Consider the following 17,927-nt stretch of genomic DNA (forward strand, 5'->3'; position numbering starts at 1 on the left):
AATGCAGGCTGTGATAACCTGAGTAAATACCAAAAGGAATTTTCAAATATGGATTTTGTTTATTAAGGGAAAAAAGCTATTCATATCATCTTGACCCAATATGAAAAAGTCACTGCTGCTAAACCTAATAACTGGTTTTGTCACCCTTAACAGCTACAACTGCCATCAAGCATTTGTGATATTTGGTAATCAGTCCTTTTCATCATTCCTCTTTGCAGAACTGTTATAATTCACCCACATCAGAGTGCTTGTGGGGATTAAAGGCCTGTTTGAGAGCATACTCCGCATCTAAATCAGATTCACGTCTTGTCGACTAGATTCATTTTACATTTAGTTGACCTAAATAAATGCTTTTCTTATGATCCCTTATATCTTATTTTGATTAAAAAAAAACAAAGTTTCAAAAACTGAAAATCCCAAATTAAACATGCATATGTTCAAAAAGGCATTCTTCACTAAATAAAATATATGTTAAACCAGTGCAAGTTAGCACTTACCATCGTTGAGAAAACTTTAAATTATCAGACTTTTAATGTTCATCAGGCCTTTTCAACCTGACTAAATGTATTTCTAATCTGTTACCATTTTTTGTGAAAATACCACATTTCTGTAAAATATTGTAGATATAATTTTAAAACACATTTAATGAGAAAGACACTTAATATTATCAGAGATTTAAATTAAACAAGTAATAAATGTCAAAATTTAAATATCATTCCTCAATATCTGTTAGCAACGGGAAGTGTAAAGATCCTAATGCCAGAAATTACAAATGTTACAAATAAAAGAAAAGAACAAAGCTACAGTTATTTTTGGATTTCAAAGTCTACACCCTCATCTTCAACAGCATCCAGAGGTAATTCTTTACACCATTTTACAGAGGCTTCCTACTTGGTTGAAATTGTTTGTTGAGATGTTGTCTCTATCTCTGCATTCCTTGTCCAGGAATTTTCTCAGATCTTTTCTAACTGAAAATATACCGAAAGGAAAATATCACCACCTACAAGAATTAAGAATAAAATATATGTATATTTCAACTAAACCATCTACACACTTAGTAAAACATTCTTGTGTCCACTGTTTTCTTCCATGGTGTTGACTTTTTTTCACTTCGGTCCACTTGATGTAGACACATGTAATGTCCTCCTCGCACAACAATTCAAGACATCATTAATTTCTTTCCTCTCAACGCACCAAGATCAACTCTCATTGGCTAGGCTTTTAACTTCTCCAAACCTTTCCACACAAATAAAATTAGATCTGATTGGATTTCATCTTACTCTAATATTTTACTCTTATTTTCATTCTTTGTTGAAAATCGTTGCCATTTTTTTTCATGATTATTGTCATTTTAATATACTTTGTACCTAATTTTAGTCCATTGATAAAAGAAGATATGATTCCTTTATTATGATTGCAAGCACAGAGAATACACAAGATTCAGGTGTGCTCCTCAAACGGTGCCCAGGTAAGAAGAAAAAAATGGCAATATGAAATATTATACTATAATATAAAACATAAACTATACCCCAGTTGAATACTACAGGCAGTTAGATTTGAATTTTAGCCTATTTTTCTCGGTAGCGAAAGTGGCTACTTCCCACTTGATGTTTTTTCGGCTGAGTAATTAAGTTCGGTGTAGAGCATGCTACGTTCCTTATTGCTGTTGCAAAAATGTGGCATAAAGCTTAGGTGTGGTCCAACTTTGTTTCCATCCACACTGTTGCAGAAACAGTTACCCTAATCTTCCCAAATAGCAGACTCTATTGATAGCTGGGAGTCCTCTCTGTTTTGTTTTGGTGTCTATTTTTAAAATTACGCAGCAAAATGTAGAATTTACACTTTAGATCCACGCATAAATGTTCTGCATGTGTTCTGATTTAAAGGTCTGCATTTGTTCGGTACATGTGCATGCCAGCTGAAAGGGCTGTGAAAAAAAGTTTCTGTTCAAACACTTGTTCCATTACACCCCTACTTAACAGCAGACTAGCTCATCTATTAATAAGTCAGGCAGTTTCCTCAGCAGCAGCCATCTGCTTGTCAGGAGATTTTTTAGTGAAGTCCTGGATGCTACTGCAGTCTGAGTTTCCCATGCGCTGATTTCCCAAGTGCAATGTAGTGGGCAGTGCCTGGCTGACTGTTAACACACAATAGAAATTTTGAAGTGCTGTGTGTATGGATTTAAGTTGCATGAACATGCTTTACGTTTCAACTCTTTTCTGCTTCCGCATTTATGCTGAACCCGACAGAGACATTACAAGCAATCATTAAATAAGGAGGTCAAAGTTGACACTTGGGCTACCATTGCTCTCTCACCATGGCATCAGTCTGACACATTATCGCTGGTCACCTGTCTGACTGTGCGTCTGTCTGTCCATCAAACCAGATTACCTCTGAGGCCCTGCAACAAAGTCACAACTTCTTCAAGGCTGCGTTATGGGCCTCATACTTACGCACATGAATGGTTCGCAGGTCGAGTGTCAACTCGAGTGGTCACACTGCAGATCAAACTGTGACGGCCTTTGTGACTATAAACACCACAGTTTAGGAGTCTATTTCTGGATGAGTGTGTGGATTTGAAAGGTAAACACAGTCAGTCGCTCTGCTGCTCTGCGGACATTAAGCCTATTTTCCAGCCAGAGGTCAGTATGAAAAGCTTATTGTTGTATGAATCTTGGTGTCGCAGAGTGGGCAGTCTTGCCACTGCAAACACCATCGCCACTTCTTAACCTCTAGGTCCGAACATTAAGTTGCACAATGGTGAGCAGAGAGCACCTTGTTTCTAGAGCATTATTCTGTGCCATTTGCTGTGTGAGGCAGCTGCAGAATGCTGGGCAGAAACTGAATGGCATTCAGAGCTACAAAAGGTAAGTATTTATGCTGTATAAAGACTGTTTCAATACATCCAGTCAGATGAAGAAATTATTGACTGCACTTGTTTAACAGCTGAACCGACTTACAGTCCATTGTCAATCGCGAACGTCTCAACAGTGACAATGTGTTGAGAAATATATTTTAACACCATGTCAGTTAAAAGGTAAGCACTGTGCAGTCTTTTACTGACTTTTAAGATTTTCCAAATTCTCAATGCTATAAAATGCTCTTTAAATTATAACCCAGTATACAGTATGAAATTGCTTATCTTCTTCTATCATCACTGATCTTTATTTGAGGAACTGTAATCGATTTTATATGAATTCTCTGCTACGCTGGGCAACTTTAGGAAGCAGCACCAAAACAAGGCAAGAAAGGCCTCCCAGCTATCTCTAAATTCTGCCAACACTGTAGTTTCTAATTCAGCCACAGTGACAATGGAAGAAGAAAGGTGGGTGAAACCAAAACGTTATGTCGGCATTATTTAGCTGTTATAATCTTACAGTTCGCTTACATTTAAGTTAAGTGCTCACTTGAAATGAAGCGAAGCTAAATGTAAATATTACTGGAATTGAGAAAAATAGGCTAAAGTGCCCATAGCACACAGCAAGCCCTGAATGTAATGGGAGTCTTTAAATCAGGAGACATACAGATACAGTGGTAATGTGTAGAGGGGAGTGTTTTGTTTTTGTTTTCTTGAATTGACAAGATCAAGCCAAAGGTCCAGTTAGTTCTACAGTGGCCATTTTTTTTAAAACACTAGTACGCACTAATAAGATAAACATATTGTCAGAAAATCTCAACATTATTTATTCACTGTTGAACAAGGAATAAAAGTTAAAAACAGTAAGAAAAAACATTTATTTTGTTTAGAATTGTTTTGTTTTGAATTATTTTTTTTTGTCTTAACTTTTTGTCTTGAAACAACAGAAACTCTCTCCTGTGTACTCGGCCCAGTACAACTTATGATTTATTTTTCATAAATAAACTTAAATCCCCTTCAAACACACCAACATTTTCATCTGCTGAATTAATAAACGTCCCGTTTTCACGTTTTTTAAACTCACTGCTCCATTGTGCACTGAAAAACTTCAAAACATCTATATGATGGATACGTTCATATTAGCTTGTTCTTTTATTAAAAAAAATAAATGTTAGGGAGATGTTTTAAATTATGTTCTTTCAGAAATCAACTTATTTCAAGCAGTTTTCAAAAACACCGGATTTTTGGTGCCCCCTATGGCAGTTTGAGAATCCAGAATGCTCTTTTGTTTCTGTTTTTTTACTGATCATGCAATTGAAATTGAGACATATTTTTTTGTCTAAAAAAGCATGGCTTTCTTGAAGGTTCGTCCTTTTCAGGATTGATAGATGAGTCTAAAAGTATATTCTTGTCTTGTTTAATTAATTACATTTTATTAGTAGAAATAACTTCTAAAAAAAAAAAAAATATATATATATATATATATATATATATATATATTTTTTTTCCTAAACAGAGATCAGTCTTAATCTGTCGGTCAAAATTATTTTATTGCCCTTTCCATACAGCGAGCTCTGTGTTACATATTAACTGGTCTGTTAGTAAAGCTCTGTGTATCCATAGCGACAGGATGGAAGCAGACTTCCTCCCTCCCTTACATATTTACTTTATTCTCTCTTTATTGGTTTGTCAGAAAAAAAGTATTTGTTTCACTTTACCTTAAAAGGTGGGAGAAATAATTTCTGAATAAATGTATGTGTATTTATTGAAATTTAAAGAGCTGTTAACATTTATTTTCATCTGGACAAGGCTGGCTCTTTGACCCACTGACACACACGTACACTAATTAGCTGCAGGATTCTGCTCATGGACTCCTCAGTATATGTATAGGAGAAGATGGGGACTAAAACCTTAAACCTTGTGATCAGTTGTGAACCTGCTATTTCTCTCAGTCATCCCAAAGGTGCATGTAGCACATAATTGTGAAGTGGAAAGAAAATGATACTTGTCATCAGACTTCTTTACAAATAAAAATCTGAAATGTGTGATGTGCATTTCAGTTCTACCCCTTTTAATCTGTACTACTAAATAAAATGCAGTTTAGCAAGTTTCCTTTAGATTTCACCTGACTGATTAACATATGTGTAATCTTAGTCTAACTGTTCTGTGAAGGCCTCTGAGGTATGCTATATCACTAGTAAACAAACAGCATCATGGAGAAGAACAAGGAACACAGCAGATGTCTGGAGAAGTTTAAAGGTTTAGGTTATAAAACAATATCCCAATCTCTGAACATCTCACAGATACTGATAATTCATCATCAGAAAATGGAAATAAATCAAGGGTACACCTACTAAAACATGGCTATCCACCTAAACGTTCAGGCTGGGTATTAAACAGAGATGTGACAAAGAGGCTTGTGTTAACTCTGGAGGAGCTGCAGAGATCCACGGCTCTAAGGGAGAATCCTTTGACACACTACACATCCCTTCATCCACAAGTGATGAAGGGAACACATTAAATGTGTTGGGTGCTCTGGTAAGATGAAATTGAAATTGAAATTGTTGGCCTACATGCAAAACTAACACCACAATGAAGACACAATTCTTGCTGTGCAACACGATGGTGGCATCATCATGCTGCGGGTATGTTTTTCTCCAGCAGGAAAAAGGAAGCTAGTCAGTGTTGATGTGAGAATCTATGCCACTAAATACTGGAAAAACCTATTAGAAGCAGCAAAAGACTTGAAACTAGGGTGGAAGTTCTCCTCCCAGCAAAACAACGACCCCAAACACAGTCTGAGCTTCAGTGATGGTTTAGCTTAAGGTATATTCATATATTAGAATGGCCCAGTCAAAGTCCACACCAAAATCCTGCCTTAAAGTGTAACTAAAGGAAACTGAATACAAATGTCTGCCACACCTTATTTTTTTTGTGAAAACTATAAACCCATGTAGCCTTTTCCTTCAACTTCACCATTCTGTTCCAGTTTGTATTAGTCTAAATTTTGAGTTTGTGGTTTTAACATGAAATATACGTTCAAGAGCTATGAATTGTAGCAGGGCACTGTAAAACACTCTAAAAACCAAGATAATCTACTGCTAATTTAATTTTATAAAGTTTTTCATTAGTTAATGTTTTGAGTTCATACCTTTGTTCGTGACCTCAGATGGAGCCTCTGTTTTTGTCAGCAACATTCAGCATTTGAGCTTTAAGTCCTGACTTGGAAATTCAACACTGATCCTTGACAACATAAGGATTTTCTACCATGGTAACGCTTCAGAAAACCAAAGCAACCTGCTACTGACCAAGACTGAGAGATGATCCGATGTATACTTGACCTCCTGGCATCCATGTCTACTTTCTTCTGAGAAGCACATCAGCAAATTGAATGGCATTGTCTCCTGATACACTTTGTGTTTGAGCAAGACAGTAGGAGTCCTCCATCTAAGCAAATAGAAAAAATTACATTGTTTAGAACCTTCGAAGCACTGAATTTTAAATAAAGATGGAAACCTAAATAATGATTTGTACAGATGACCTATTCCTCCTGTCTTGTAGTTCCTAATATTGTTGTGATAAAAACAGCTTGTAAAAACCATTGGGTTGTTATTGTTATTCTCAGTATTATTGTTTTCCTGCCTCTGTGACTCCTGTATAATGGAGACTTAGCATCTTTCAACAATTCCTTTTTACCTATTAACCAGAGTAAGAAATACTGAACCCATCAATGTTTTTCCCAGTTGAAATATTACTAGTGGAGCAAAAAAGTCACACCAGATTACAGATTTTTATTTTTTTTTCACTAGAGGCCTTTATTTTTTGACAGTAGGTAGACAGGAAAGAGGGTCAAAGAGAGAGGGAGACACCCAGCAAAGGTCCGGGACTCAAACCCGGGACGGGCGCCTCAAGGACTACAGCCTCTACATGTGGTTGCGCGCCCAACCGCTACACCATCAGCACCGTGCCCAAGGTCACAAATGTTGTATTAAAATCATGTTTTTCTTGATGAATAACAACTGATGGGAATATTGTGGGTGGGGTGAAGGGGTGGGTTAGTATAAGTTTATATTTTTGCCCACTCCTTTGAGAGTGTGAATATTGTATATTGGTAAATATTACTATTACGTTCAATAAATGTTTCAAATGAAATGAAATGTATAATTGCCAATATGTGCTGGCCTCATGTAAATAAATGAAGGACAAATGGAGAAATTTACCGAGACATTCTTGACAACTAGATTTCCAAGCAAGACAATGGTCCCAAACACAAAGCCAAGGAAACTTTGAATTTGTTTCAGAGAATGAAAGTAAAACATCTCGAATGGCCTAGTTAATCACCTGACTTGTCTTCAATTGAAAAGCTATGGAAAGAACAGAAGATCATAGTGCATAAAGGACCCACAGAACCTTCAATTTTTCAAAACAATTTGTTTGGAAGAATGGGTCAAAAACACTTCTTAGCAATTCGTGTGATTAGTTTCTCCAGGCCAGAGATTCCTGGAAGTTATTACCAGAAAAGGCTTTTACACCAAATATTTCATAGATTTCTGTAAGTATTCAATACTTATTCCATGTGTCATTTCTACTTTTATCTTTAACTTCATCTTTGGACTAATTTGCTTTGATTTCTTTGGATGTATGGACTACTTACTAGTTACTTCTGACATCTGGTGTGAATTGTATCTATTTTATTATCTCCATTAGAAATATTTAAAATGAGGAAAACTTTGATGTTCAATACGTATATTACCCACTGTTTATCAATAATGAAAATGAGACTGTAGCTAACCTTTATAAATAGAGGCAAAATAATAAATGTAATAAATATTGGACTGGATTTTAAAACAAAGTGGGCATGGCTTTCAGTACTGTTGGGGGTCTAATGTGATGAAGGTGTCAGGTGGCTTCTCATAAGATCTCCGGAGGACCTGGACAGAACTATGGAGTGTTGGTAGGAGGTGCACTTTATGTGGGGTCATTAACAGGGCGAGGTCACGGCCTGTTGGGAGCAGATTATAGTCATGAGCTGGATAATGGAGCTGGTGTGTGTGTATTGATCTAAGTTAGTCTATGGGGATTCATAATGCGGTCTCTAAATCTGCCTAATGATGAGCTGTATGGGGGAGTCTCTGTGAATGTGTGTATTTTGAAGACAATCCTGTAAAACCAAACACACACACTTACACACAGTCTCGTTATCATTAAGAGTCTGTGTTGTAAAGAACACAAATCATGACACATCCTAAAATTCTGTGCAATTTTATATTTAAATCTTTTCTTTAGACTGAAGTTGTATTTAAGCTGTAAGACTTTGCTTGGATAACTTGTTTTTAGCTTCTTTATGTCATTAATACAAACAGAGTCCATTCCAGTTCTCTCTGTGTAGGGCAGTTAGTATGTCTAATCATTAAATTCATTATTTATCAGCTGATATCATTTTCAGAGAATCCATTAGCAATTTATAGCTGAAGGGGGAATTCACAAAGCAATACAGTTTACTCCATTTTTACCATCGTTTTGCTTAATTTCTGCTTTCGATTCACAAAGCAAATTGCACTAAATACATGGAGACCAAAAATATTATATGTCAACACACCTGTTACACAAACACACCATCAGGTCCAGCAGTTGAAAATGTGTTATTCACCAACTCCTCCTTGTACTCCTGCCATACCTACCACTCTCAACATGATAAACAGAATCTTTTGAAATGGTTTTTCAACAGATGGTATTTTCTCCACACAATCTGCGTGAAGAAAACAGCTCCGGTCCTTGACAACGTGAAGCTTTCTGCCCTTACTGTAACTTACATAAATGTACATAAACATGGGCATGCACTGTTAAAAGCATATTTAAGACCTTGTTTAAATGTGGGTGAACTGCATCAGCGCAGGCAGATGCTATTTGCTTGGTAGGTCTATTTCAGGAGCTGCCTTTGTGTCTACTTTCACAATTACAAGAACATACAGACTCAGGTGTGTGCAGGATCAGCACCTGCAAAAAGCTTCTTACATTTTTATTTACAATGTTCCATTCCATGAAGTGAATTACAAACAAAAAAGTTAATTTTTTTCATGTTATGTGTTATTCTTCTTAGAATCTTCTAAAATGTGGTTTAGCAACAACATTTTGACAGTGATCAGCTAAAATGGTCTTCACCATTACACATGTAGCTCCTTATAGGCTATGGCTTTCCATTAATTGTTGGTAACTTCTACCAGACTGATTAGGTTCTTGTTCTTGATACCTTCCATATGTTTTAAATGAGAAGCAGAAGATTTACAGCAAATATCCACTCAGCTTGTTATCCAAAAGTGATGCTGCACAAATGTTTTCTACTGGGAATAACTATACTTTTACTTGTAGAGTTGACTGATAGTTTAATCTGTCAAATGTGCTGTGGTCAGTTGAGCTTGAGTTCTTGCATTTTGGCCCTGGAATCATTAGACCCACTCCCAACCAAAGCGTTATGTGGCTCAGCAACAGTTAAATGTGTTTTGTATGCAGCTTCAAAAGTTGTAGATGTTCATTCAGGCAACAGATATGAACATGGCAATTGACTGCTCACTGTGAACTAGATACTGCATGGTTGTCTCACACTCGTCGCTAATGACAGTGATTGAGGTGCTCATAGCAAGTGTATTCATGTGTGTATGCAGGGTTCAGCGGCCGTCCCAGGTATGTAAAGGTGTTTATCAACCCAAGCAGCCACAAGAAGGAGGCCGTTCATATCTACAGGGACAGTGTGGCTCCTCTTTTCAAGATGGCTGACATCCGCACTGACATCACAGGTTGGCCCATCCCGCTGTTTGTCTCTCTTTCTAGAACACATACAAAAATACAGGTTTAGTCATTTATTTATTAGTTTTTAACATCGCTATTGTGATAAGAGCCAGTCCAACTGCTAACAAAATTTCTTCTGTATCGATGTAAAGGAAAACGATATGAAATCTCTGTGTTCTTAAGTGTCCAGGTCCAAAGGTCAGAGCTAATGGCAGTTTCTGGTCGCTAGGTAACCTGATCCAGGAGGCGGAGCTAAGTCCATCTGTTATGACAGTGGGGCACAACTTCCTCTCCTTCCCTGTTTTTTACCCTCTTCTCCTTTTCTCTCCTTCTATCATCTTTTCTATGATTCCTCCTCTCCTGCCTTTTCTCCTGCTTTTATCTCCCTCTCCTCTTTTCTCACCATTACTCCAACTCTCCTCCTTTCCCTTCTGTCAGCAGATGGCACGATATCCGTTGTCCCACTTTTTCTTTTGGCAGCTATCAAGCACACACCCGTGTAAATCTGACCACACACATGCATGAACACTTTATCTTTGTCCATCTCAATGTCTCTCCATCTGCTTACCTCTCCTTTTTCTCCCCCTTTCTATCTACGTGTCTTTCTTTCTGTCTGTCTCTGCAGTAACTGATAGGAAGGGTCATTCTCTCTCAGTGATGAAGGAATGCAAACTGGATGAATATGATGGGTTAGTTGTTTCTTTATTTCTTATATCTCTTGATTTAAAAAAAATCTTTCAATTAGAAATCTTGAATGTTTATCTAGAATTTGGTGTGTAAAAACTATGCAAAACCTTTTGGTTACTATACCATCCTTTTTTCTTCATGTTTATGCACTCAGTTTGGTATAGATAATTATTGGTATTGAACTACATGAAAATGCAGGAAATTATCACTCTGTAGAAAAAGTACATTCTAAAAACTGTGGGAATAAAAACAACAAATCTGGATTATTGTGCTAACCCAGTCCTGGGTCAAATATGGATCCATCCAGGACTGGGTTGATTAAGCACAACGGTGTTGAATTATGAGTTTGGCCCAACATACTACACTTCATTTCGTTCCCAAAAATTAGGTTAACGTGGCTAATATCTATGTTAAGACTGCCAAAGAGCGAGTTGAAAAGAATAACCCATAAACCCGATGACTAAACATGTAATATTTGGGTCAATTTCAATCGGCCAGTTTATCTAATATGCATATTTTTCAATGGTGGAAGAAAAATGGGGTTTGAAGTTGGAAGGCCTCTTTGCCATCTCCCTAATTTATTACATCCTTCAAAGATTCAGCTGGGGACTCTGGCTGGGCCACCTCAAAACATTGCTATTACTTCCAGTAATAGCAATTAAAAGATTACTTTAAGTTTACACCTGCAAGGGGTATGCATAATTCTTGGCTTAACTGTATGTAGTAAATAAATAGCTAACATTTCAAGTAAACAAGCTCATTCTCACCTCCACTAAAGTGACTACCATAACCTACTGATTTTATAGTGCATCATTTTACCATTTCACTTTTTCTTATTTCCTGTGGACGAGGTTCATTGAACTCTGATCAGGTCATTGTTGAGTTCAAAATCGAGGTCTATGAATAATGTTGAGACTCCTTTTGTCTGTTCTCTAACTGAAGTACCTGGGTCACATGTTTAGTTAAAATTACCCAACCTTTACTCCAAACTGCATCAGCCCAGGACTTTGTTTAAAGAAATAACCCAGAAATAACCAAGTTTTTGTTTTACCAATGCATTACAGGAGGCTTTACACTTCATAAGAAAATAATAGCACATAAGTTGTAAAATTCACAAATTTTATGTCGTTTTTTGACATTGTAAAAAACATCTGACATGTCAAAAATTAATTCAGTTGAAGATGCAGACCTGACGGAGTTGTTTGACATTTTTGAGGTTGTGACATCATCCTTTAAAACACAATGAAGTGAACCGTGACACTAAAACACGCTAACCCAGACCGATCTCCCTCACACCCACACACACACACACACACTTGCACACGCACACAAACTCAGGGACGAATGCACAGGTTACGTGAAGCACACTAAACTTGTTATGCTGGCCATCTTGGAGGAAGCTTTTGCACTGTCAAAATCTTGTGTTCTTGAAGAAAATTAAAACATTTTTAAACTCTCTTATATCCTCACTCTATCTGCAGTTCGATGTGTGAGGATATATGTAGGTGTGTGTTTGTCTGTGTGTGTGTGTGTGTGTGTGTGTGTGTGTGTGTGTGTGTGTGTGTGTGTGTGTGTGTGTAATCAGCTTTTGTACTCAGCCCTCATAAAGCTTAATGTGCTTAGAGAAGATTAGCTCAGCGTTGCTAAGCTAGCTGCTGAGTGTGTGTGTGTGTGTGTGTGTGTGTGTGTGTGTGTGTGTGTGTGTGTGTGTGTGTGTGTGTGTGTGTGAGGCTACACTAGTGAGGATTTGGTTGAAACCTACATTTGCCAATTAGGATGGCTGTCACCTTGGCGACCGGAGTTTCAGGTAATCCCATGCTCAGGAAGAGGGGGATGGGGGTGAGCCAGTTTATCTCCTATTTACTCCAAACACGAACCCTGAAGATGAAGTGGCTCACTTTATAATGCTATCAACACAGTACTAAAGTTAACTCTTCTCTAGCTTCACACAACTAAGATCGTTTTGGTTTATAGATGTCTTTAACAACAAAACCTAACTTGTTTTGGTTTTAGTCAAGTTTGTTTTCCACTGCCAGTTATGTTTATTTTACATGAATAAGCTATTGAGCAGATTTATGCCTGTTTTAAAGTGAGACACAGTGCTGTACGTTTATTGTGAAGGTGAAGATTTTTTCTTAGAAACTCATACCAACAAGTTACTTTGAGGCTTATCCAGGCTTTTTTTCCCGGCTTATCTCCTTTGTCTCTTGTCTGCTGTCTTCCTCTGTCTTCTTGTCTAAATACACCCGAAGGAAAGACTGAAGGGTTGCAAACAATAATACTATGGACATGTTTTTGGCGCATTCACAAACATTTAAATAAAAACCCAATTGTTTTATGCAGCAATAAAACAGTAGGTGGATGTTCCATGCTTAACATTTTCATACCCTTGTTTTCACAAGTATTTACTTGAACTTGTTCGCATCGGGTCACGTCACATCCACAAACTTTAAATTTGTTGAAATAGTTTATTGCAATTTTAATATAAACCTTGACTGACCTGAACCTTTCTTAAACACCTTTGGGATGAATTAGAGCAGAAGCTGCAATTCTGGTTTTCTCTAAGTATGAATGCACTCCTAAACCTTGAGGAAGATGTTTACTAAATAGTCAAAGTTGCTATTGGTGGCAACAGTGGGTCCATCAACAAATTAGACCTTATAGATTAGGAATAGTATGTCATCAAAGTTAATGCACATGTAAAAGTAGACAGACAAATAATTTGGGCAATATATATATATATATATATATATATATATATATGCTTGAGTTTAAACCCTTCCATTGATCCTCAAGCTGCATGCTAGGGTTGTTATCCTGCTGGGAAGTGAATCTAAGATCCAGCCTCTGGCAGGTTTTCTGAGCTGCATCCTTGTCCCTGCTAGAGAAAAGCCTTCCCACAGCATGATTCTGCCACCTTCATGCTTGGCATTAGTGATAGTGTGCTCATGATGTGCACTGCTCTTTGCAGCAAATAGCATTTTGAATGTAGGCCAGCAGTTCAGTTTTGATGTTATTTCACCAAAGCACCTTTCTCCATGTGTTAACTGTGTCCCTTTGCTTGTGGCAAACTGCAAATGGGACTTCATACAACTTTCTTTCAACAATGGTATTCTCTTGCCCTCCATAAAGGCTAGACCTGTGGAGTGCACAACTAACAGTTGTCAAAATGATCTCTCACCTGAGCTCTGGATCTCTGCAGCTCCTCAGAGTGTGTGAGGGCCTCCGTGCCGGTTTTCTTAGTGCCCCACCTGTCAGTTTAGGAGAACCTCCAGTTGTGCCAAACTCCTTCAGTTTTCAAATCATGATTTTAACAGTGCTCCATGGCATCTTAAAAGCTTTGGATTTTACTAATAGGTGACTTCCAAAGACAGTTGGTTGGTATCAGAGTAAAGGGGCTGAATGCAAATGCATGCAACGGTTTAAAGGTGTCACTACTTTTTACCCCACTTCACAATTATCTGCTACTTTTTATCAGACTATCATATAAAATCTCATTGAATCACTTTAAAGATTGTGGTTGAAATGTGACAAATACAAAAAACTTTAAAACGGGGCTTTAATCACATTGTTGAATAGTGCATATTTGTAAGCAATACAAGAACTAAAAAAGTTTTATTGTCATTGACTGAACTGTTTAAAAAAGCTGAATTTAATATATGTTCTAGGTGTTGAAAGAGAGTCTCAACCTTTTAAGATTTCTGTTGGAGGTTTAAGGAGGTTTTCAGATCTACAAAAAGCCTTCACCTTCACAACAGAGGCTTGTTTTTTTTTGGGATATCTGTGCTAGTCATCTACCTGCCCTGATGGAGAACTGTTTTCACCTGTCCGTCAGGGTGGTGTGTGTTGGTGGGGACGGATCAGTGGCAGAGCTGTGCCACGCTTTGGTTCTCAGAGCTCAGCTTGATGCAAATTCTCCAGAAAAACCAGTGAGAGCAGTGCTGCCACTGGGAATCATTCCTGCAGGTAAGACCGTTTCATACAGCATTAACACGACTGAACATGAGGTAAGCTTTAGCTTTTTTTTTTTTTTTTTGCTTCAACAGGTTCAACAGATGTGGTTTCCTGTTCTGTCCATGGAGTCAGAGATCCAGTCACAGCAGCTCTCCACATTGTTTTAGGTACAGCACTTTTGTTTGGTATCCATCATTAGATTGTACGGGGTTCTATCTGATTCAGATGTTATGGATGTTAGGACATCAATGGTAAAGACTGGACATTAGGTGGAGGGTAAACGGACTGTTTTTCCAATCTTTATTAAGGATCCGTGGGCGATATATTCAACTTAAAAACATTGCACACCATGTGATGTGTGTTTTCTAGAAAAGATCCCAAATAAATGTGGGTAACTGTATTAATGTTGCTTACAAAGCACCACAAAACATCAATGCAAAAATATTTATCATGAATATTGATGGTATTTTCTGACTCCATGTAGCTCTGGCGTAATGAAATAGAAATTGCTCTCTCACTATTCTACATTAAGAATTTGAACATCTGTGCTAAGTACAATCTGTCTACATCTATATTCTCTGTTCATTCTGAGTGATTTACACCTGTAGTAAATCTATAGTTAATTTCAGTTCATTCAAAATGTCAAAGTGGAAACCAATCAGAAGCTTACATTGTTTCTAAGCTTTAATGTGATTGGCTGCCGGTCCATTAGTGTGGCAACAGGACTGGAGTTTAAAAAAAGCAAACATGCAGACAGATGGTGGTACTGCGCTCTGGAGGGAGGAAGCCGACAGATGTCCGACTGTAGGATCAGTTTCACTAAATCACAGGTTCTCCCTGTTCAACGTGGTCCTCTCACCCACCAACCCCTCCTCACCTCTCTCCAGTTCCTCTCAGGTAAATCTGTCGGCCAATCAGCTTGAAGCAGGGTTATGTTGTTGTTTTTGTTTGACAGCTTCTGGTGAGATGGTTCATCATATATAATTAATACTGGTAGCTGGTGTGTGTATGTTGGTGCGTGTGTGTGTGTGTGCGTGTGTGTGTGTGTGAGAGAGAGAGCGAGAGAGAGAAATGGGAGTATTAAGTGACACTAATAGGAGTAAAATCTGAACAACAGATGACACTCAGAAATAAGGCGAAGCGGCTTTCCGACAATGATGAAGTGAATTAAGCCTTGATCAATGCATATCTCAGCTGAATATACTCACAGTGTCCTGACACATCACCTTCTCAATAACTGCTTTATTCTAAATCTGTAAAATGTTCTCCACAAGTCATAACATTTTTTTTACATTCTAAATCTCTTATGAGAAATCATCAGTTGATGAAGCTTAGTTGTTCCCTGTCTTAAGTTCTTTGCTACTTTGACAGCGTGTTTCTGCTTTGTTTTTAAAAAAAAAGCACAATCGATAGATTGATAAAAATCATCTTCATATACAGTGCCTTGCAAAAATGTTCATGTCGGTTAAATCTTTTTGCATTTTGTCATGTTACTACCACAATCTTCAATGTGTTGTATTCTGATTTTACCTGGCGAATCAACACATACATTGCATCACTGTGAAGTTAAAGGGAAACTATTTCAACATATTACAAAAATGTTTTCAACATGTTTTACATGAAAATACATACATACATACATACATGTACATAAAAATCCCACTAAAATACATTGAAGTTAGAGGTTTAATGTGAACAAGTTTGAGGAATGTAAATTTATTTGGATGACACTGTCTGTGTACAGTAATACAGTCTCATTTGTTGTCAAACTATGCCATGCCTTGGACCCCATGTTGGATTGGAGGTTCATGGTGTTTTCTAACAGCACCAAGTTCAAATCTCAGCCAAGGATATTCTGTTCGTAGTTTCCATGTTCTCCCTGTGGAAGCTTGAGTTTCTCCGGGGCACTTCAGCTTTCTTTTACACTTAAAAAACATAAATGTTAAGTTAATTTCTCACTTTGAATTACTATTTAGTATGAGTGTGTTAGTGTGCATCGCTGTTGGTCTTGAGTGTATTTTTGTAAGACTCTTAATGGACAGGTAACCTGTACAGTTTGCAGCTGGCCTCTCGCTCGAGATGCTCACCACCACACCTGTGACCTCAAAACAAGACTAAGCAGCTTTAGAAAATGGATAAATGCATGTCAAGCCTATTTTTCCTGGTCATTTGAAAGTCTAAGGAGCATGTGATTTCATAAAGCTACAGCATTTGTTTCCCCATCTTCATTAATGTTAATAAACTGCAAATCTTTCAACTGTAAATCACATAAAGTTGTTGCAGTAAAAGAAAAACAAATTGAAGATAATAAAAATATTTGTAATTTTCTACATGACCCATTGCTTTTGGTCACACAAAGATAATTTTGACCTAAATCTTATGAAGTGGGGTGGAAGTGCCAAAAAAATATGTTTAAAGTTAAGAAGTACAATCTAGATTTTTTTCTGTTGTTTACGTTGCTTATAAATATTAGATGAGCCTTCCAAATGAGCTGCAGGTTTGATGTCGGTGGCACACTGACCGTGTCAGCTTTAATCCTACGCAACACACAAAGCACCACTAACATACTGACAACAAGCCATATGGTGAGGAAATCAGATTCAGCCAGAGAGACAGACAGGCAGTCTGTAGGACAGACAGGTGAGTAGGCCAGTTCAGTAGGTTACAGCAGGTATGTGGCCAGATGGCACACTGTGTGTTTGGGTACTGAGTGTGTGTGTGACAACTTGTGTACACCCCTCTGGAAACTGATCGAGGTTTTTCTCAAAAAGCCCTGTTTATGAATTCAGATTAAATGTGATTTTTCTTACTACATTTCCTTTGTTCTTTGCATCCTGCAGTTGTTGGAAAGGAAATCATTAATGATGTTCTGTGATAAAGCGTTTAATTTAGGTCACCCCACACATGTAACCGTTCCAGGAAAGACGTGAGACCAGAAGGCATTCTTATTTAAGGTCAATATTTGTGGCCACTGCCTCCTCACAGCTGATATTTAAACATGGCCCCAGCAATTGTAGTTATTTTCGCTATAAGAAGGTGGCAACATCAAAGGTGGTATGCTTGCATACATTTAGCTGAATATCAGTCATTTCTTGTAAAACATTAAATGACTAGAAAAGCACTCACAGAGCCAAGGCATCAGGGTCATTGACACATGCCAGTTTTTTTCCATACTGATGAGCTATACTGTGGATGACAGACAGGCGGACGGACAGACAGACAACGCAGACAAAAACATAACCTCCTTGGTGGAGATAATACATCTAACATTCTGTAAATAATAAATATTTCCAGAAGAAAAATTCCCCTGCTCTTACCAAGACCTTCCGCTTGGCTGAATATATTCACTGGCAAACCAAACTGTAATGACTCTAAACTCTGTCGTTTACACCAGCAGTGGATGTAAAACTAAAGGTCGGTCTTGACTGTGGATCAATGCAATGGGACACAAACAATTAAGTCAGTTATTTGCAAATCCTTCAAAAGAAACCTTTTGTTTTATTTTTAATTTTTAATTTCTTTAATCAGTTTATTCTCTTGAGTTAAATCTGCTTTTGTTGTTGTTTTTGGTTTAGTTGGTGGCCATTTAAAATGTACACCTGGAGTGAATTTTAGTCACAGTGTTGCCATTTATGTCTAACAA

At 37.5% G+C, this 17,927-nt stretch overlaps 1 protein-coding gene across 2 annotated transcripts in view; it reads left to right on the forward strand.

Annotated features, from left to right (window-relative positions):
• cerkl (ceramide kinase-like) overlaps positions 1-17,927 on the forward strand; it is a 43,765-nt gene that overhangs the window by 17,160 nt on the left and 8,678 nt on the right. Inside the window, exons 4-8 of one of the 2 annotated variants that reach the window (XM_047370222.1) lie at positions 9,520-9,651; positions 9,873-10,142; positions 10,269-10,332; positions 14,166-14,296; positions 14,377-14,451. In XM_047370222.1, the coding sequence (XP_047226178.1) occupies positions 9,520-9,651; positions 9,873-10,142; positions 10,269-10,332; positions 14,166-14,296; positions 14,377-14,451 (672 nt within the window). The remainder of the gene's footprint in view (positions 1-9,519; positions 9,652-9,872; positions 10,143-10,268; positions 10,333-14,165; positions 14,297-14,376; positions 14,452-17,927) is intronic. The other variant, XM_047370223.1, reaches the window with a different exon arrangement.

This window comes from Girardinichthys multiradiatus, chromosome 7, assembly GCF_021462225.1.
Source record: "Girardinichthys multiradiatus isolate DD_20200921_A chromosome 7, DD_fGirMul_XY1, whole genome shotgun sequence".
In the NCBI taxonomy this organism is placed as follows: domain Eukaryota; kingdom Metazoa; phylum Chordata; class Actinopteri; order Cyprinodontiformes; family Goodeidae; genus Girardinichthys; species Girardinichthys multiradiatus.